The sequence below is a fragment of the Scatophagus argus genome, chromosome 1 (assembly GCF_020382885.2).
Source record: "Scatophagus argus isolate fScaArg1 chromosome 1, fScaArg1.pri, whole genome shotgun sequence".
Taxonomy (NCBI): Eukaryota; Metazoa; Chordata; class Actinopteri; family Scatophagidae; genus Scatophagus; species Scatophagus argus.
The window spans coordinates 6571171-6592644 of NC_058493.1; the positions used below are offsets into that span (position 1 = coordinate 6571171).

Below are 21474 nucleotides of genomic sequence, written 5' to 3' on the forward strand. Positions count from 1 at the left end.
TCACTCCATTTATTGCGTGCCAATCTGAACCAGCTTACCCTGATGAATTTCAGTCTAATTGGTCATATTTAATGCTTCATCTGGCTGGCTAGGATGAGCTGAGATGTCAGGTGCCAAACAGCAGCAGGAAATCTTTTACTGCTGGGTTTGATGGTTTTGGCTTCTCTAAAGTGGTTGCAATAACATCCATGACATTTATGCAAGGCATCTGGAAGGGTCAGTGAGTTACATGAAGCTATTTGCTGCATCACAAACACGAAGTAGCTTAACTGTATGTTGGGTCACCATAAGCCACCAAAACACCTTCAGTGTTCTTGGGTAGAGATCCCAAGTCGATGGCTACCAGTTAGCTTCACTGACTACACAAATTCTAACGCAATTTTTACTTCTGTAGACTTTTTCAAGTATAACAAACTTGGAGCCATGGCAATTACTTTCATTATCGATTCATCTGTCAGATTTAAATTCCTGATTTTTTTAAAAAATGTCAGTAAAAAAAGAGAAAAAAAATCTAAACCCAAACTTAAGTCATGCAATTTTTGCCTAAGCAATACAAAAGGTATTCAATTTAAAATGCCATTTAATAAAGTAAAGCTGCAGTTCAAATCAAAACTTGAGAAATTCTGACCTGCAAATGTGTGGGCTTTTTATGCAGGCTAGCATAGGCGATGTCAGTTGGTCAGTCGGATAGTTGCTCTGGTCCACACTCAAATATGTCAAAATATATTAAAAGGTTGCCATGAAATTTGGTGAACACAACTATGACGCCCCAAAGTTTGACTTCTCTGACTCTTTGGCTTTTTGTGAAACATCTTGATAACATAGATTGCTATAAAATGTAGTAAACACAGAGGTAATAGCATATTTTGGTATAATAAAATGATGAAAATAGCACATATTATACCTGCACTGAGAGCATCCTAGTGTGATGACATTAGCATTTATCACAAAGCACAGTTGTTTCTAGGTATTGCCTCAAAGAGTTGTTAACATTGCTGTAGACTCTTGATCTTGTTATTTAATGATGTAAACAGCAGATCATTAAAGCCCATCAGCAGCCATACCAACCATATTTACTGCTGAAATATCTTTCTTATTGTAAAACTACCAACTAAGAGCATAAAACACAATAGGTCATAAAACTGCTCTTAACTGATCTCCATACTGAAAATAATAATAGAGTTTAGTGGATTTTACCCTTTGTATTTGTTAAGGGTGCAGATCATCAAGTCACTTTCTCAAATTGTATTGGTTGACAAAGCACAGGCTAGGAAATAATTTGACACTAACTGTTCAAGATCGGTAAATTAATTGGGTGTTTTCATTTTCACTGACATGCACGATTCTTCCAGGTATATTTCCCTGAGGACAATAAATGGCTGTCTATGGTGAGATCAGTGACTGCTGTGTGTCCACAGTGCGAAGGTTGACTGAGATAAAACACCGTCACCTACAGTCCGCTGTCATCCATCATCCGACAGATCTGATAAATGGAGAGCAGATTTGGAGTTCTTGTTCCTCCCCGCAGTTATTCGAGGCTAAGCATCTTATATTGAAGCAGTGACATGTTGTGAAGCAGAGCTTATTAGAGCACACATCACTCACCGCAGCAGGAAGACGCCTTCAACATCAACAACATGACAACTGACTTCAATGAAAAAAAAATGTTTTGTGTATGTGTGTGTGTCTATCTCTAAAAAGCTGTCACACTTTTCACCACAGTAACAAGTAGATCTTATCTAATCGGCTGGGAGGTCATTAGTGAAAATCTGATTTGATGACATTTATTTTCAGGCTCCAAATGAATAATGAACAAAACATTACAAGGAGTGTGTGGACATTCAATCTCCACTACACTTCCTGAGTCTTCATTTTTGTCAGAGATCCTGCTGGTTCTGCTGGTTTGGTCTAATATCCAAGTCTACTAAGTTAAACCATAAGCTATTATCTTAACAATAGCTAGAGGCAGAGGCTGCGGTCTAACTACTCCCAAACGTCTTGTTTATGCTGTTTCACAGAGAGCAATTATCTCACAGAGTTTATCATCCACATCAGCTCATTTGGCTTCCTTTAACTGATTAAAGTCATCGGAGTCAATGGCTGGAGAAAATTGGCACTTTAATTTTTTCTTTTTTTTTTTTTTTAAGAAATGGAGGTTTGCTTGCACTGAGAAAGCTATTTCTCACAACCCAAAGTGCTGTTTGGCTGGGCTTCAGCACAGAGACAGCTCTGTTTGATTGAACTAATACCAGAGACAGATCAAAGTCCATATAGGGACTTGTTTTCATGTTCATGTCTTTCTGTGAATATAAGCTAGCAACTAAGGACCACACTGACTTCAGCCTTATATTTGTCGGGAAGGGCTTGCTCATATTAATGGAGTATGGTCTAGGCCTGCTCTATTTGGAAAATGTCATGAGATAACTTCTGTTTTTGTTTTATATAAATTAACTGAATTGAGTATTTGCAAAGAGGTGTGTATGGCCCCCTGTACTTCCACTGAGTGTCAGTGCTTAGCAGATGGTTACAAGAAAATCTACCTTTCAGTCATTTAGGTAAAAAACATGATGCTGATTACAGTTTCACAATTGTTATGATTTGTTCATATGTCACTGACACCGGAAAATTCTGTTTTTGCCGATTACTTCGACTAAAGATAGGTTCTGACTCTGCAATTGATTTCACCCATTGGTATCACAGATAGATGCTGTGCAATCAAAATGTTTTTCACTCACTGTGACGGAGACAGAGAACCATTATCACATCATACAGAAGTTGTGCAGAAAAGACAGCTTAGCCGTGCTGCTGAGGAAGAAACTGAGCCGTTTTTCATTTTGTTATGTTATCTTCACCATAATCTCCACTGGCATCAGAAACTTGTGGAGAGGAGAACTCCAACCTAGCCACAGCTCTTGTGGTCTCTGAGGCATCTCCATCACAGCTGTAGCCTCGATTCATGGTTACATTTATGAGAAGATGCACGTCAGCAGCAGTGTAGCCTATGGTAGCTACATACATAAGCTCAATAGCTTTAATTGACATTCAACTATAAAAACCTCTCCAAAAAAGACATCTCTTTGAATTGGCACACGGCAAAGAGAAGGCCAAGTTGTCATCAAAAATAAGCACTGCAGTTATGATAATTGTTTGAACAGGAATTGAGCCTGTAGTGGCATCTTACATGCAAACCTGCTTTTAACACTGTAATAAATGTAAATGATTTCATTTCTAAGTGCCTTTGCAAAGAAATCTGTCCAGGAGATCCTGTAATACTGGTTATATGCTGAAAATATAATCAAAATTTTGTAAAAATTATATATATATATATATATATATATATATATATATATATATGTAAATTACTTAATTAACTTAAATTTATCAATAAAATGTAATTCAGCATCAACCTGGCGTTTGATGATTTAGATCAAGCAATTCCTATCGAGTTGTTTAGTTTTAGTAGCCAACTTCCTCCACACAGCACTTTCACATGTGGGCTATGGAGGCTGAACAGACTGAGTACCTTAATGCTCTGTGTTCCCTAAGCCAACGTCATGACCGATTTCAGACTAGTGCTTTGAGACTGAGTAACTTCCACATGCACACGGACTTCCCTCATCTGCCGGAAGGCGTGGCTGTCGACTGTGATTAACCCAAACATCAGTGTAAAATGTATTCAGCTCCTCTTTGCCACCACAATAGTTGCTGCAATGCTTAAGAGCTTGTCACATAAATCAGCTGCCAGATTTGTCTATAAAGGCAGAAGATATACAGGAGTCGCTTCTTCTAGGATATATACACACTGCAAAGCACACGCACAAAGTGCTGAAAGAGATTTTCTTTTCATTTATATGTGGTCAGCACTGTGAATGATGTGACACATCTCACATACACACAAATAGAAGTGTCACATGTGACGTGATGTGCTGTGAAACCACAATCTGTCAGTGTGTTTCTGCATCCAAGACATCCTGTCTGACTTTTTATCGTGTACGGAAATTACAAGCTACAGACCATTATGCTGTCCCCATTATGCTGCTGCTCACCAGTGCTGTTGGTTAGTTTTCTCCCCAGTAAGCTCCATCCTGGAGGCAGCACAAGATGGTGAAGGGCAAGAGCCAGGCTTTCGTCCAGGCGTTCACACTCCTGCAGGGGAATCTGACACTCATCTAGCAGCAGCGCCCCATCGAGGCCGTCATCGCGGCCCGCTGTGCTCACCTGTGTGGAGGGTGATTACAAAGATGAGTCAAGTTTTTACAGAGGAGGAGCTGAGGCTTAGTATACTGGAAGCACTTGCTTGAAGACGCTCAGCATAAGAGCATTAACCACATGCCTAAATCGTAAGATGTAAACGTAGGAAGACACATCTACATGCATCTATCAGCACTAAGCTCAATTTGGGGCTGAGCTGTGTCGACAAAAAGAAATCATATTCAGATTTTAAAAAAGGAGAAATGTTTCATGAGAAGCTTTCTGTTTGAGTGCTCAAGACAGTTACATTATCTTGTCCTCCTCCTTGGAAAAGCAAATTCTACATTGACTTTTTATGGGATGATGAACTGTGCTGAAAAGAATTCATTAATTGAATACCAAGGACTGTGAGACATCAAGCCTTGTCAGGGAAGACGCAATCTTTTGTCTTACTGTCACTTTGCCTACATTGCTGTATCACTTGTAACCAACAGTGACCAATTTTTCTGTGACAAGTCTCAGTTTTTACAGTTCCTTTTTACGTCCCCCTCAAAATGGAAATGACTCACCAGGAACTGGGCCATGTCAAAAGCCAAATCCTGGACAAAGCTGAACCGATGCTCAGCCAGTGGAGCCACGCGACCCAGACAGGGCTTCAGGTCCTCGGGGGCCTTGGGGACACTTCGGCTGACTGAACACAAGGTGACCAACACCACCTCGCAACAATCATGAGCTACAAGGCGATACAAGGAGGGACACAGAAAGCCAGTCAAAAGAGAGAAGACAGGGGAGCAGGAGGTGACAGAGGAACACATTTAATATACTGTAGTTTGAAAACATTTTTCACCACACAAAGACAACTAAATGGGTTACATTCTATATTACCAGTCTGTCTGTGTAAAGGACAAAATACCCCATGTGTTTAAAATTTGTCTTTCATAAAGTTGAGTAAATTTTGGACATAAGCCCTTCACTGTATGGACCATACACGGTTATTAGCTATATTCACTTAGCACGGAGACTTTAGTGACACTACAGTCATAACAACAACAAACTAAAGGCCAGAGTTCATGCAGTCTTTTTTCAACTGTTCCTAAAGAGTGTGTATGATTCAGCATGTGGTTGCCTAAAGAAAAAGTGCTGTGCTCAGGGTTTTTCAGAGCACTCCACCTTTATGTACGGCTGCTCCAAATACTTTGAGTTGAAAACTTTTTACTAAGGCGATGAGGTTGCCGCAGCCAATTTATCTTTTTTACATAACCAATCATATATTAGATTGGGGCTTGTGGGAGCAGGTCGGCCTCTCCTAACACGGAGTGCTGTTGGTGAGTGTTGTGCTTTTTTAATCACCCTATGAGTTGTAAATTTGTTGTTCCATGTAGCCAACACTTTGTTAGCATAGCATTAAATTAGCTACCTGTCTATTAATACTGACAATGAAATATAACAACCATAATGAAAAAATCAACAGCAAATAAAAGAACTGTAATATTAAATGCACAAAAGTTTTGACCTGTGAAAACACAGTCATTACTAAGCAAAAGGGAAGCCAAAGAAATACTAAACAGAATGGATGCTAGCAGCTCACAGGATTCATCCAAAGTCTTTTTCACTTACCATTCCCAAATGAACTGAATTTTTCATGAACCACTTTCTGACATGTCACAGGAAGACAAACACAGGTGTAGACTATAATATTAATGATAAAAATTCAATTTAATAGCTAGCTGGTATTGTTGATGCTGGCTCACTGTGAAGTGGGCCTAGCAGGACAAACAGAGCCATCGTTAATGATATTAGTAACACCTTTGCTTTGACTAGAAATCAAAATGTCTGCTGTGCAAAAGCATAAAGCTCACTGATACAATCATAATACCTACGATCATGTGGTTAACTAATTTAACTGTATGACACAGCATGTAAGCATTTAATTTCTGCTGCTTTGTGTCTTTCAGGGAATAGAACGAAAAGAAAACACATAGTATATTACTCGCCAAAATAATACCTAATGATATATCATGTCTAGTCATTTTTAGACATTCTTAATGCACACATGTTAAATATCTGTGAGCTACTTGTGTAAGTGGTGGAGATTAATTTTGCAACAATATGGTCACACCTCACAGACAGAGGTAATAAAATAATCACAAAGCCACAACACAAAAACAGATGATCAAGATTACCTACTTTTATTTCCGTGAAATTTAACATAATAAAATTGTACAATAAGAACCAATCAATACAAATAATCAGCTACAATGTGGCACAGTCCAGCAGAGCTGACTTAAATCATATCTAATTAATACCAGCAAATCTGATATTTATTTAATGAAACGTGTTTCAATTCATCTCGCTAATACCTATTCAGCAGTCACAACTCAAATTTGACCAGCCAACGAATTAATTAAAAGTTTATGCAAATTAGCTTTTGGTTGTCATAACAAAAAGAACGAACAAGGAGGACTGTGGTCCACATACATGCCAATGTCAAAACACATCTAACAGGAAATAAAGGCTCTGCATGGCTGCCTTGTAAATGTTTGCAGTGCTGACATCCTTGCTTCTAATTTGCAGGGCATCACATGGCTTTCTGCATTTACTTCCTCTCCAAATGCCAAGTCATACACACTAGATGAAAGACTACTCTCTACAAAAGAAATCAACTGGAGCTGACCCTTTATAGTGCCCTCTGCATCTGAAACAAGACCCATTTATTCAACGCAACGTGTTCTTGCAAACATAGCCGGTTGAGTCACTTGGCAACTCAACTTGAAGGTTTAAACTGCTTGCTTCAGAGCAGAGTTGCACAATGATATTGGCACATCAATGGTACCTGCCAATAGAAATGTTTAAATGAAAGATCTATATTGGTCTGAAATTTATGTAGTTATGACAGGCCAATAAGATGATGTTTTAATTATACACATAGGACTGTTGATTAAGTGTTTTTTCCGGCTTCACCCATTCAGTGTGTGCATTTCAAAGGTCATGGTATGTCTCCATGTGTTGTTGGGTCATCACAATATTATATCATTATAATATGTTGATTCCAGTAAAGGACAGTTCTCTGTTCTATGATCTCTGCAATTAGCCGAAAAAAAACAATGTGCTCATAACGGCATCAGCATTTCTTCAAAATCATTTGGAAATATCATCATATTGACAAAGGACACACCGATTCAAGCCAAAGTACAATTTCAGTGTATCTGCAGCCATTTTCCCAGGGCGCATGGGAATTCTATCCTGCAACCTTCTGCTTGGTCACAGGACCGGTCGTACGGAGTTCTGTGTGTACTGATCGGAGGGAGCAGTGAGACGAAGCTAATCTCTTAGTAGAGAGTAACACCTCCTCTGACCCCCCCAGATGGCTGCAATTCAGCCGAGCTCTTAACAAGATAACACAGAGTAATATGCTCTGCCTTCTTTTGTCTGGAATGCAGACACTTGAGGAAAACAATAGTTCAACAGCATCTTTCATTCTGTCCCTTCAGCTCGTATTTGTCTCATGTCTTTTCCTTTCTTACTTTTTGCTAACATGCATGTTGTTCTGTAGTTTTACTACCTATTTTCTGTGTAGAGTGACCTTTGACTCATGGTTTCTGTGCCCTTTGTTGTTACTCTGTCAACCCACAGGCAGTATCTCTGACTTATATGTGGATATGTTGAATTTTGCAAACAGAACAAGTGGGATGTTCTTCAAGAGGAATGATGAATGAGCTGAGCTCTAGGAAAAGTAAAATTGGGTGATTTCTCTCTCCCAAATTACAACATTAGTTTGAAAACGGGGACAGAAGGAGAGGATGATTAATCATTTATTACTTCCTTTCACAGCTATAAGAACTCCTGACTGCCCCATGCTTATCGTGTGATGTGAGGGCAGAATAACTGCATCCGCCTTCTTAAATTAATCAGTTTGACACTTTGGTGTGCTTTAACGCCTCTCAATGTTAATTTGGGCAAGAGAAATAACGAAAACATCCAGTATGTGACTATTTTCACTTTCAATGATTATGATAATGTTTTCATTTTGCCTTGTATTTAAATTATTTTAGAGCACTCTGACTGTATTTATAACCTAAAAAGTCTGCTCTCTCTGCTTGCACAGAAAAATCATTTTAGTTTGGTTTCTCTTTACTCTAATCTGGGTAATTTAAATGCTATCTGTGACAAGCACTGTGCTATCAGTTAACCCAGACAAACATGAAGAACTTAAAATAGATTCAACATGTATAAAAACCGCAGGTGGAGCTGCCTTCCCACAGAGTTAAAGGCACTGTGTGTGTGTTGGCTTACCGGGACACAGTGCATGCAAGGTGTCATGATTGCTCCTTAGGGTGCTGGTCAGGTGCCTCTGTGTGCTGCCAGCAAACAGCAGGAAGTAGTCCACGCCCTCCTCATCCGCAGCAAGTTCTTCATCAGTGAGCTGCACAGCGATGACACAGCGCCCCTGTACAGAGAGACAGACAGGTAGACAGTAAGAGGAAGGAAGACCGAAATGTTACGTAAATTAATCATAATAAATGACTGTTTGTAGTAAATCTTTGATCAAGTAATCTGATGAGAGGTTGATCCCCTACAACAACAACAGTGCCACTGGAATAAGTTTTAAGTAAAACGATAATTTTACTTAGAAGCTAATTTTCTTATTATTTCATCTTCCTTTATGTGTCTTAAGTCAGGCACATTTCCTGTTCACACTTCATCTGTTCCATCACTCTAAACAAATTCATACACGCACTGAGAATGCATACCATAAAATGTTCAAGCCACATTTAAAGCTAGTCAGTGATGCCTGTGTCCACTTACAAAAATGCCCAAGAACACAAAAATTTCCGCAACACAACATAGTCTAGACAGCGTCACTATAGTAGGACAAATCCCAAACAATTAAGGATTTAACAGAATTACACTAATTCTAATCAACCTCCTCTAACCAAGTCCAAATGTCCATGTTTACCTGCCTCCCATAGGGAAGAGCAAAAGCAATCACCAGAGTAAAATCCAGTCACAGCTTGTCAAGATAATGCCAGGTGTGAGCTACAATCCCTCACAACTGGTTCTAGTTACAGACTGGATATCTGGACATCAAATCTTAATAGGGCCACTGTGTAAACTTCTGTGTGGAAGCTGCTGGTCTTCTCAGCACTGCATTTGTTTAAAACAATTACACTAATGCCTACAAGTAAATATGATAATGACTTACTGCTGTTAAAATGCTACACTTCACATCATTAAACAGCAAACAGAGAGGCAGCAGGCAGCACTCAAACACGGAGTAGCAGCTTGACTTTCTGCAAACTCAGTGACCGAGCTCCATCAGATTCAAACCATGGGGGAGAAGGAGGATGATGAAAAGTATCATACAAAAGGGCGAGGCGACATGATTAACAGCAATGCTTCTGCATTAGGCCTTTATACACACTAATGCAGCTGAAAGCTATCAGACAGCTTGTAAGCTCCGTGTTACATCTGCCAAACTCATCACTTCATCCTTATCCTGAAAGTCATCCTGAAAGTAACATCAAAGGTTAAACATAGTGTTAAAAATTCTGAACAAGCTAAACCGACAAGTTTATAGTTAAACTAAATAACACTTTTTTCACATGATGGAAGCTTCCTTGAGGTTGTAATTCTACTGTTTCACTGGGAGTGGGAGAAAACTTGTCTTGACGTAGCAATAGTAACTAAGGAGAGTGGGTTTAGCCAATGGTCTTTCACCAGCGATTTTAGGAACAAAATAAATCAATATTTATCTGGATTTTCTCAACTATATTGTGCTTACAAAATGATATCACATTTCTTGCCAATGTGCCAACATTCCAGTGTGAATATATACAGTTCAACACTCTACATTATTTCATTGTGCAGCCTCGTCTTTCTAACATGACAAACAGCTACATTGTGGCTGAAGCGTTGGGGGGAATGATGTGGTGTCATCTGAGGACAGGCTGAGGGGGAGGAGGAGGAGAAGCAACAAAAAAATGGGGTATTGTTCAAAATTAGCTGCTTTCCACTGGGGGACTGCAGCTTGTTGACACCGAGGAGGGATAATGGGACATTTCATTCCACTTAATCTGGCCAGTGTTGCAATCCTTTCACCAGCCCAGTCCAACATGAACAGCCTGACGTGGCAGCAAGTGAAGTCTGTTGTCAAGGAGAGCTTAACAACCAGGTTTAAAGGTGCTTCTTCCTTCACTTCTAAAGCAGTAGCCTCAGGGCCTTGTTCCATACAGGGGGGATCAGCCGGTTGACAGCAGCGAGGCTAACCAGCAACCTTGGGACTGGCAAATCTCTGTTTGGCAAGCCACTGCTGCTACTCAGCAATGTGAGGGGGAAAAATGTGTTCAAAGGCCGCCATATAGCCCAGAGGCCCCAGGAAGAGAAACAGCCTGCAGTAACCTTCTGAGAGCGGGACTAAATACATTGACATGCAGCTTGAAGGATGCAGGATTTGCTATGCACAGAGAGCCTCACTTTAACAAGCGGAGCAGAGGCACTGGTGTAAATGAGTTGTACATGGGAGGAAGCCAGCAGGCATGACAGTCTGTCCATTAAAAACTCATCTTTTATCCTGAGCCCAGATTGGAAATTAGGGTTTGCTGATAGTGAACGAATTGGTACCTCAGTGGATTCATAAGACTGCACTCCATGTCACAATGGAAATGTATTAGTGTGAAATAAGTTCCTCACACTCACGAAGAACAAAAGAAAAGCAAAAGGGGAAACACGTCTCTACTGCTGACGGCCAGTGGTAAATCACCTCTGTCACAATATCAAGCTGCTGCATTTGGCACATTAACTGCTCAAATGATTTTTGACAGCAACACGGCACAATCTCGTTTTGTCCAAATTAATAGCCATCCACTATACTTAACATCATAAGCTGCTGATTCGTTTTTAAACTGACCTGAAAACAGACAACATAACAATTTTTCTTCATAAAATTCTTGTGATATTGCCACTCTCCCTGTCCTTGTAATCAATCTGTGATCTATAAATTCAAACATACTTGAATAAAAAGAGTGGAATAAAGAACAGAATAGAACAGTAACTGAATGAGACCACTGTCGGTCCTTTTGGAGGCAAATACATTGGCAGGGGGTGGAGGTGGAGAAACTGAGATGTGAAACATCTGCTGGAGACGGCAGGAAGCACAGCTGCACACTCAGCCACTTTTGCAAAACATGCAAGCAAGGACACACCCAAACTGAAACTAACACTACTGACAATGAGTCTAATAATGCGAACAATTAAATACAAAAAAAATCTAAGTGATTCTCATGTGTGCTGCTTAATTCAGAAAAACAAACCAGCACTTTTAAAGCTGTGGCATGCACAAAAGTCTTTCAGTCTCATTACATGACTGTGCTCTCTGCTGGTGATAAGTACTTAACAAAGTGACCTGCTGGGGTATTGACCTGCTAATCATGGAGCTTCAATTGGAAACAGGCAATATCAAAAGAACAGCAGGAGGGCTATGAGCCCAGCCCCCTCTGTTATAATATGCATGTGTGAGTGAAGCCCACATCCTGCAAATGTTCAAATATCCAGGTAAGGCAGTGGTTGATTGTAGATCTCTGCACACACCGTTTTAAATTCTCACCACAGCTGCTTTCAGCTTTGACTTTCAAACATATTTTGCAGTTTAAACCTGTTCATCCCCCATTTGTGACCATAGGCAGCAAAATGTGGAAGCCCAACCCCAGCACCCAAATTAACTGTCATCCGTCTAACAGATATCCCACAATCCATCTCTTCTCATTAATTACTTTAAAAACCATAGACATACCTTTCTTCCTTTAACTTACTCTGGTTGCATGGAAGCAGCTATAATGACAACAAAAAACAGACTATGGACAAATCAGATTTTCCATAAAGAGCTGCAGTGATAAAAGGTTTATAGCTACACTTGCCTGACGGTGTGATTCACCTCTCCTGGCATTCAAACATATTGTTAAATTTTTACGAGGAAGTGTAGTAAACTCACAAAAAAAAGTTGTTTACCCCAAAATGTTGCTGCTTTTGTTCCTACTGAACATTTATGGAAATCTTACTAGCTTGTTGGCAAGTTTCAGAAGAAAGACACACATTATGTCTACTATTGTTCACACATGACATGTAAAGTTACCAGAGCATTTACTCAACTAGAACCATCGCCTCTATGTTGTGTGTCTCCACACACCAGTCAAGCTGCAGGTTACATCTGTGCCTGTCCAAACTCATATACCAGTATGTTGTGAAGACCTTGAAGGAAGTGAAAGTGTAGCACTGTGAAAGTGCAGTATGATTCTTGGCAAAGTGGTTATCACTATAATGACATGTAGGATTCCTTGTATGTGTTCATATGTTTGGCCAACGAAGCTGATTCTGACAGAGCACGGAAAAGCTACAAATTCTAAAACGTGGATGCATTATGGACACCTTCAACCTAGCAGCACAGAAGATCTGTAAAGTCAGCACAGCCAAGATTTTTGTCACCAATTCAGTAATATGGTCCCAATCTCCCTTTCTGTTTCCAAGTGATTTAGCAGAATGCTATCATGTCACAGTCAAGTTGACTTTTGACCTTACTTAAAAATAATGTCTGACTTGATCTGGTCAGTTGGTCAACATAGTCTTGTCCAGTCAAATTCTCATTGGTCAGTAAATCGCTAGTGTTACCTTAATAACAAGAAAAGTCCTCTCTCCACTCTCATTGAAGAAGCTACAGTCTCTCTTTGCCTATCAAGCACAGTAGTCTTCAGTTTTGATCTTCTAGTCTATTACTTGTGACTAATCAGATGAGGGTGGCATATTGAGCAATACTTTATTAAGCAAGTCTTCAGACAGAAGCTGTTTTCTTATATAAACTTCCCCAAAAGTAGATAACAAGAGACTGTCTGTCCATATCAGTCTCATTCTTACCAACTGGAAATATAAATAATAAAACTGGTTTAGGCAAAGGGTGGCAACTGGGTTCCAGTGCAAGTGTGTGAAAGAGGAGGCCGCATCAGAGTCAAAGTAAAACATTTTTAGTTAATGTTAATCTACATCTAGGTCTAGACCTCCCCCACCCCCTTCCTATCTAACAACAGCGGTCTTTGACCACCAAAATGTGATCAGTTCATCCTTGAGTCCAAGTGGGCAGAAGTATCATGTTCACGAAAACAGATGGACAGGTAACCCAAAAACATACTGTTGCCAGCATGCTGGCGGAATAAACGACACACATCCTCCAGTTAACAAAGGCTGCTGATATCTAGACCAATCTTCATCCACACAGCATTTCAGCTACAGACTGTCACATAGCAAAGAGGTCACAGGTTCCATTATCACAACTGCTTCTGTGCCCGCCGTCATGTGTCCTGCGTTAGACAATGAGCCCCTACCTGCTCAGTTAATTGCAAGCCGCAGTGGAAAACATTGTCTGCTAAATGCCAAGAATGCAAATAGCATGTTTACTCACAGTCAGAACAGCACAGTTGCTCTCTGTTATTGAAAGAAGCCTGATGTTTTTAAAAGAGTTTAAAAGAGTCATCATCTGCCCGACAAATCAACCCTTCCCACTCCCTCTAAATGCTCTCTGAAACAACTCAAGTTCTTTACCCATCACCTTCTCATTAAATATCATCCTTTGGTTAAAATAACATTACAAGAACACCAAGGCCTCAACCTTCAGCCTCCTCACTACCAGTTGTTTCTACATTGGGTGATCTAGAAATTTAGACTAAAAACTGGGGCTGTCATTTTCGGTCACTCTGGACAGCAAAGTCCCTTAAATGTGCATTTTTAAAAAGGTACAATTACACGCTAACTATTTAACCTCTATGAGCTATCTCACTGAGAACTGCTCTTTTAAGTGTCTAAAATCTGATGTCTAATGAGGCCTGACTGCCCGCCTGGTTCCACTGAGGAGTCTGACTGTAAATCACAGATAAGGTTGTCTGGGTGGTTAATGTGTGAGCCGCTTTAGCCTTTAGAGAGACACAGACACACACACACACACACACACACACACACACACACACACACACACACACATCTCTGACTTATCTTATTTCCTGTGTGCCTTCCTCACCTGCTTGTGATAGGGGACCAGGACAACCACTCAGACACTCACTCAGAAATGTCATTCACTCACTCTCACACACACACACACATACACACACTTCTCATTAAATATGTATCAAAGAATGTAGGTACCCACATGGGAAACTGAAGACATTTTAGGCTCATTTTAAAGCTACCTCAAAATTTATTCAAGACCAGTTCAGCGCTTCAGAAAATTAAGTTGACAAAGCCAGACTGATGTAATTTAACAGTAATGCAGTGTTATAAGTTAGCTGCAAATGGTCATTTTAATGGCCATGATGCATTCCTGGAAAAAGGTGGCTTGCTTTATCCAGCTGAAGGGACAAAACTGATTTGGGACTTTATTCACAGGTGAGGGTTAGAGGGATAAAGAGACTGACCACTTGTTGGTGGAAAAGTTTTCAGTTTATAAGTCAACCATCAGCCATATTAACAAGATTTTGGTGGTGACAAAATATAAGTTGCAGAGATTTAAAGCTGCTAAAGATAACTTCTGCTGTGGCTGTCACATTCTGCATGACATGTGGGTAGTTCAGTAATTTGAGATGACCGCAGCGGTGAACTGCACCTCCTCCACCTGAACCACCTCATCTGGCTCCACTGACCACCCAGGTGCCTCACTCTGAAGGCACTCACAGCACAGCTGACTAAAAGGGCACACTGATTTAAACAGACATCATTCTGGAAAAATATTCTCCCTCGGTTGACCAGGGAGTGTTTGGTGAACCCTGCAAGACTAGCAGGCCAACAATGTCAGAAGCCCCTTTTCACACAGAGATCCTGCAACGCTGCGGTACAGAAGACCAGTCACTACATCGGCTTTTTCACACAGATCCAAACAGCCTGGCACGATGTTGCCCCAGTGCGTGGGGCACAGTGGTTACAGAATGGATGGAGTGATAAATAGTAGACAAGAACAAAATAAATAAATACAAATTATAGCATTGAACAATTATAATGAGTTGCCTATCTGGCCATGAACTTATTGCTCATGACCAAAAAAAGGTGTGGAAATTTGGATGAAGCCATCCTGTTGACCAGCAGACTCCTAAACCAAATCACCTTAGAAGTACAGCATGTTCTTTTACACACACAGTCTGTGGAATCAAAACATTTCAGCTAACAGTTAAGAGGAACATTCAGAAATCTATCAGGCACACACCTGTCCTCTTTACACAAGGCGCCAAGCTCCTTGCTGTAATTACTGGCTCACCTATTGATTCAGACAAATGAGACATTTTCAGATAATCCGGGGCTCAATTTGTCCTTTTCTGTAAAAATTATTTAAATTCCAAGATACCAAGTGTATCAATACATCTTGTTAGATCAAACTGTGGGGGACGTTATTTGCTCCTTTCACCCAAAATCAAAGCACAAACAACAAAGCCAGTGTAGATTTGACAAAGTGGGTATTCTATTTAGTTTGATGGGGAAGAAAATCACTTCAATAGGTGAATCAAGACATTCACACCTCCAGGATTTAACTGGAACACCATACTAAAAACGGGGAAAAAAGGTGAGAGGTGTGTTATGAAGAATTTCAGGTCTTATCTGTAGTCTCTGTCTATATAGCTGTCTTATGTTATTCATTTCCCAATAAATTGTCTGCATCTGTTTTTATATTATTACCAGTCTATTAAGTGGGCCTCCTTCATTTAACTGAGAACATGTAAAATATAATTGCTCACAACAGAGGACAGTGAGCAGAGTGCAAACCATTAGCCAGTTGATTTGCCAGCATTTAAATGTTGTGGTCTCCACTATCTGGCCCTGGACACCCACGCAGTTTTCAGTTATTCCAGTTAATTAGACCTGTTCTCGGGTTGAAGTCAGGATGAGCTCTTCCAGGAACTACATGAGGCCATCTAACGCTGTGTACCGTACTAATAAGAATGATAAAGGCATAAGCTGTCCCGCCCCAACAGGTGCAACAAACGAACCTGCAGTCACTTACACAGTCCTGAGACCAGGTCTAATTGAAAACACCTGTGTGGGTGGACTAAAGTGCGGAGGAGTGTTGAAAAACAAACTGGATAAATAGCTTCTAGTACGAAAAGTGATACTTACATACAGTGGAGCTTGCTGTGGATTGAGTTTCATGTCACTGCAAAGAGAAAAATAAATTTGATGTTATTGGTTTGCACTGAGTGACACTGTAGTGATATGAAATCAGTATGTCAAACCAGTATAAATACTTTTTTTTTTAGCCACTTGGGCCAGCATAACAAGCTCCAAACCCAATTTCCTGCCAAAACTTCACAAACAACTTAACATGATGCATAAATACCCTACAATTCAAAGATGGTTTACTTTGCAGTAGTGCAAAGTGCAAAAGACCATTAACAAACAAAGGCATTTTGTTTAACAAAAACATACGTATCAAACAAACAAACAACAAGTACAAAAAAAACACATCCTACAAAGACACACAAAAATATCACTTCATTTTTCCCTTTTGGTCAAATAGTACATTAAAATGAACTGCCAAAGTGTTTTGTTGGACTAAAATCTGGCAAACAAGTTGCTCTAGAAAACACAATGATAAAAACAGGGTTTTGTCTTCTTTTCATACAATGCATGTATGCCAGCTCTAGCAGCATCAGAACATTGTTGCTGACAAGGTGACAGTTAACCTTGACCCTGGCAGTAGTCCCAACACTCTATGGGAGATTAATAGTGCATGAGTAGGCCTACAGAACAGACACACACTAAGTCGCACGCAGGAACACATACACACTCATCATCCAACCACAACTGCCGGGTTCCTATTTGTGCTTGTGCAGTCAAAGACAGCCGCAGCAATGATGACAAACGTTTTGTTCGCTCCTGTAAGTAAATAAGTTCTTCACCAGACAGAGGAAAAAAGTAGATTCATAACACATTATTTTACAACTACTGTACACGGGTTTATGCCGGGAAGATCAGCAGCAGGATTTACCAGCTCTAGTTCATGTCTGATTCTCTAGTCCTAGTCGGGGACACAGGCCTCAAAGTCGTTTTCTGGGAACAATGTCAGAAGCAGAGGGTGTGTAATTACATTCAAACAAATATACCACAGCTATAGACTTTAGGACAAATGGATTGGAAAGCTTTTTGTTGAACTTTCTTTAAGACATACTGGCCTGTTTGCATTCATCACTGAGTTAAGGGACTGGTCAGCTTTGAGAGCCTGTGTCCCCCTCAGTTATTTGGAGAGACAATTTTCTTTTGTCTGCCGTTCCCTGGCACTAAAACAAGTCCTTGCTGCTGGCATCAGTGGTCAGCAGTGCATTAATCACATGAACCCCATAGCGGGGGAAGCAGCGACAAAAGGCCAGGACCTAATGAGTTCAGCAGAAAACACCAAAAGAGTCAATGTTGGACTCGACAGAGCGCTGAAGCATGGCGAGGCCAATTCACCTTCTACAGGCCAATCCAAACATTTTTCCTCTTTTCTGCTAAATAAATAGGCTCGAGCTAGAATTAGGCGGATCAGGTAAGGGGATAATCAGTAGCTCTAATAATACTCTGGAGTCTAATCCTCTTGCCTTCAGTGCACTGGGCCAGGGACCAGCTTCTTCACCACATACACGACTTTGACTGATAAGACTCATAATGTCCCCAACAGGCTCACTGGCTCTTTTATATTTTGGACATTTGTCATCTGCTGGCGGTCGCTTAATGACTCCTCCACAGTAAATGAGCAGGCATGGGTTGGGGTCTTGTACAAGGGGCCAGATGGACTTTATTGTTGACTACTACAGGTGTTGGTTCTATGACAATTCATTCATGGGACATCTCACTGACCACGAGTTGGCCTATTGCACAATACGAAAATATTTGGTAGGAAGTGTGTGCGTTGCTACATTCAGTTTTCACCGTTGAGGACAGAGTTGATAACATTTACTCATGCAATAAAGGTTTTCGTGCCCTTTATCAGCTCCACCCTGCTTTACATTCTTTACACATTCACCCCTGGCAGCTGAACACAGCAGCTCAGTCTAACACTGTTATGCTCACTTCTTTAGAGTTCCTAAATTTTGTATCAATGTATACAAAAATGTATCTGTTAAAATGGTTTCATTTACCGTCCTAGCTACTTATTTTGACAATTTTGACTGACTGACTGCAGTCTGTCAGGTGAGTTTGGGAGGTTATATCAGGATGTAGTGGGTATGTCCTCAGATAAAATCTGTTTGATGTATCTGTATGTATCCGTTTGATGCTAGTGTGATATCAGAGCAGAGTAACTTTATAGAGATGAAAATGGAGGTAGGCAGCAGAGTGAACATTTCTCTATTGAGTAACTATGTTTTAGAAATGTTTAAAAAATGTGATGTTGAGTTACTCAGACTGGTGGAGTCACCATTCACCAGGTCAAATACAAAAATAATACTGTGTGCTTTATAGTGTATTTTTATATTTTAGCCAAACAACGAGAATTACAGTGTGTGTAGGTAAACTTATCATAGTTCAGCACATAAGCTTACATAACCTTTAACCACTGCCCATTTCAAAAAAAGACACCTGCTCCAACCTCTGGGTCACCATGCATCTGCCCACCTAATTCCCTGATTTGGTCTGTTGGGGCTTCTTCTGATATGATGTGGGATAAAAGTTACACATTAGGTAAGCTGATTCAGTACTGCATCATCACAGGATGAAACTGCTCGACTGGTCACTCTGGATTTCTGAAGGGGCCTGCAACGTTACAACATACTTACCAAACTTCTATAGTGTGACTGTTGGGAAAGGCTAGTTAGCCTGTCTAAAGTAGCAAAGATGTCCTCCTACCTGAGGAGCAAGTTGTGGGCCTGCGTAATCAAGTGAACATAATTTGTTCGATTATGGTCTAACTGTAAAGTGTAAACACATATTAATTCACATATTAATATTAATGCTTAGTGAATAATTCACAAAATATTGAGTTTTTGCTCTTTGTTATTTTGTGTTTAAACAGCTAACATCCACCGGGCTCATCTGAACCTCTTTGTTGGAACCGTCTTCCAACTGTTGATGAGAGAGGTGGGATTCACCAATGATGGTGAGCTAAAAGAGGCTGCAGCTGTGTGAAGCCACAGAGTATTCAGTCTCTGTGGTCATGACTACAAGAAACTTTCTCACAAGACAAACAGATTCCATGATAATGCAGAGTTGATATCTGTTCATCAGACTGCATTTAATCTATTTTATACAGTTGATCTCATGTTTGTGCAATAAGTCATCTGGTCAAATAGTTCACCTTACAATCAATCAGAAAGTACATAGGGGACTTCTAAACAATAATTCCTGTAATGTCCTGTACACTGATTTCTGAAACACAATATGATGCAGTATTTTCTCAGACACAAACACTCCACAACAGTACTGCAACAAGATATCTTGGTGCTGTGGATGTCAAGTTACAGTGTTCTTGTCCATTATATTGGTAGAACTGGAGAAACTAGACATTAGAAACAAAAAGACCAAAACTCAGGTAGTCACTTGGTTTACTTAGGAGTTTCTAATGATATCTGATGTCAGACAGTAACTGGTCTGAAACATGCACCAAAAATTGCCATCAAATTTACATTCTTGTCTTTTAAATTAAAACCTGCACATCATCCATGTACCTCAGGAAAAGACCAGGTAACCAAACCAAGCTAAGTTTCATTGTTTGGTAACAGAAGAACCTTGAGAAATGACATCCCCTAAGCTCACCCTACAGCCACCCGACACCTGCTCATAGAGATTACACAATCCATTAACTCCACCTAAAACACTGGGTGCAGCCAGCCTTTAGCCGAGCTCCTTAAAGTCTCAATTATGGCAGAAACTGCCTTTGAAGTGCTGCTAAAAACTGAATTTTCTTCCTCAGTGGCAGGAAGACCACAAAGAAGCGGGGCACCAGTCATGTTCAAGTGCACAGTCGTCACAAATGGACCAGTAAATCAAAAGACGAAAAGCCCCTCAGAGCTGGGATAGGACTGGTGATATGCCGAATCAGAGATGTAAATGAAGCTGTTATGGCTTCCACAGGTCCCCTGTCTATCAGAATAAGCCATAATAGCCATGTGACTGTAACATGAATGGGAGGATGAATAGGATTAGCTTCACAACTCAGTAATCAGACTGTCTCCCTACACCCTTCACAATCATCAGTTGAGGATTCCCTCAATAAGACCAACGCACAGACTGTGATTACGGTATATTATCTAATTCAAAACACTTTTCTTGCAGCTCTGCCTGTAAATGTATTACTTTTGTCTGTGACAGATGCAGACACCAGCCTGCCCTCATACCTGATTCAATAATGCTCCCTGGAAAGAAGATTAAGCAATGAAGGTAAATGTCACCGTCAAGTTTGGGTCCAATATACAGTAAGCCATGGGAACAGCTTCACTGAGTCTACTTATTTGGATGCGACACCTCTTTTTGACAGATCTGACTGTATTCTGACAAAACTTAAAAGTGTCCAAACAAATGGTAGACTTAAAGTCAGTGTTACCCATGAAAACCAACTGCTTGTACAGTCGCCTTGAGGTCTAACAACTGTGTTGAAAGCATTTCCTTCAAAAGAAACTGAAATATTTTGATTCAGTATTGTTCATATCTCTGTTTACAAGCCTGCAGTCTTCTTTTCCCCTGTCTATTGTATTACTACCACCTGTAGATTAATAAGATAAGATTAACTTTATTGATCCCGCAGGTGGGAAATACATTTGTCATGGCAGCTCACAAGAACAGAAAAAGAGTGCAAAAAGCAAGAAGTGTGCAAAAACAGTTACAAAAAAATATAAAGCTAAAATAATTGAATAAATTGTAGTAAATAGGGAATTAATGGAAAAACAGCTCTACAGTGGGCGGCACGGTGGTGTAGTGGTTAGCACTGTCGCCTCATAGCAAGAGGGTTCCCGGTTAGAATCTCAGTCTGGGCCCTTCTGTGTGGAGTTTGCATGTTCTCCCTGTTCCTGTGTGGGTTTTCTCTGGGTACTCCGGCTTCCTCCCACAATACCAAAAACACGCACGTTAGGTTAATTGGCTACTCTAAATTGCCCCTAGGTGTGAGTGTGTGTGTGTGGTTGTCTGTGTGTCGGCCCTGTGACTGACTGTCGATCAGTCCAGGGTGTACCCCGCTTCTTGCCTGTAGTCAGGTGGGATAGGCTCCAGTCCCCCCATGACCTTGATGGATATCAGGTATAGAAAATGGATGGACAGCTCTACATTTTACAAAGTCAAAAGCTCCCGATGTTT

General features: G+C 40.4%; 1 protein-coding gene across 9 annotated transcripts in view; it reads right to left on the bottom strand.

The window, feature by feature from the left end:
• Positions 1 to 21474, bottom strand: part of LOC124068430 (A-kinase anchor protein 13) — a 97763-nt gene that overhangs the window by 64693 nt on the left and 11596 nt on the right. For all 9 annotated transcript variants that reach the window (XM_046407336.1, XM_046407201.1, XM_046407041.1 and 6 more), the window contains exons 2-5: positions 16330 to 16366; positions 8485 to 8638; positions 4761 to 4924; positions 4047 to 4218 (exon numbers count right to left, since the gene is read on the bottom strand). In XM_046407336.1, coding sequence (XP_046263292.1) covers positions 4047 to 4218; positions 4761 to 4924; positions 8485 to 8638; positions 16330 to 16362 — 523 coding nt within the window. In that variant the 5' untranslated portion in view covers positions 16363 to 16366. The remainder of the gene's footprint in view (positions 1 to 4046; positions 4219 to 4760; positions 4925 to 8484; positions 8639 to 16329; positions 16367 to 21474) is intronic.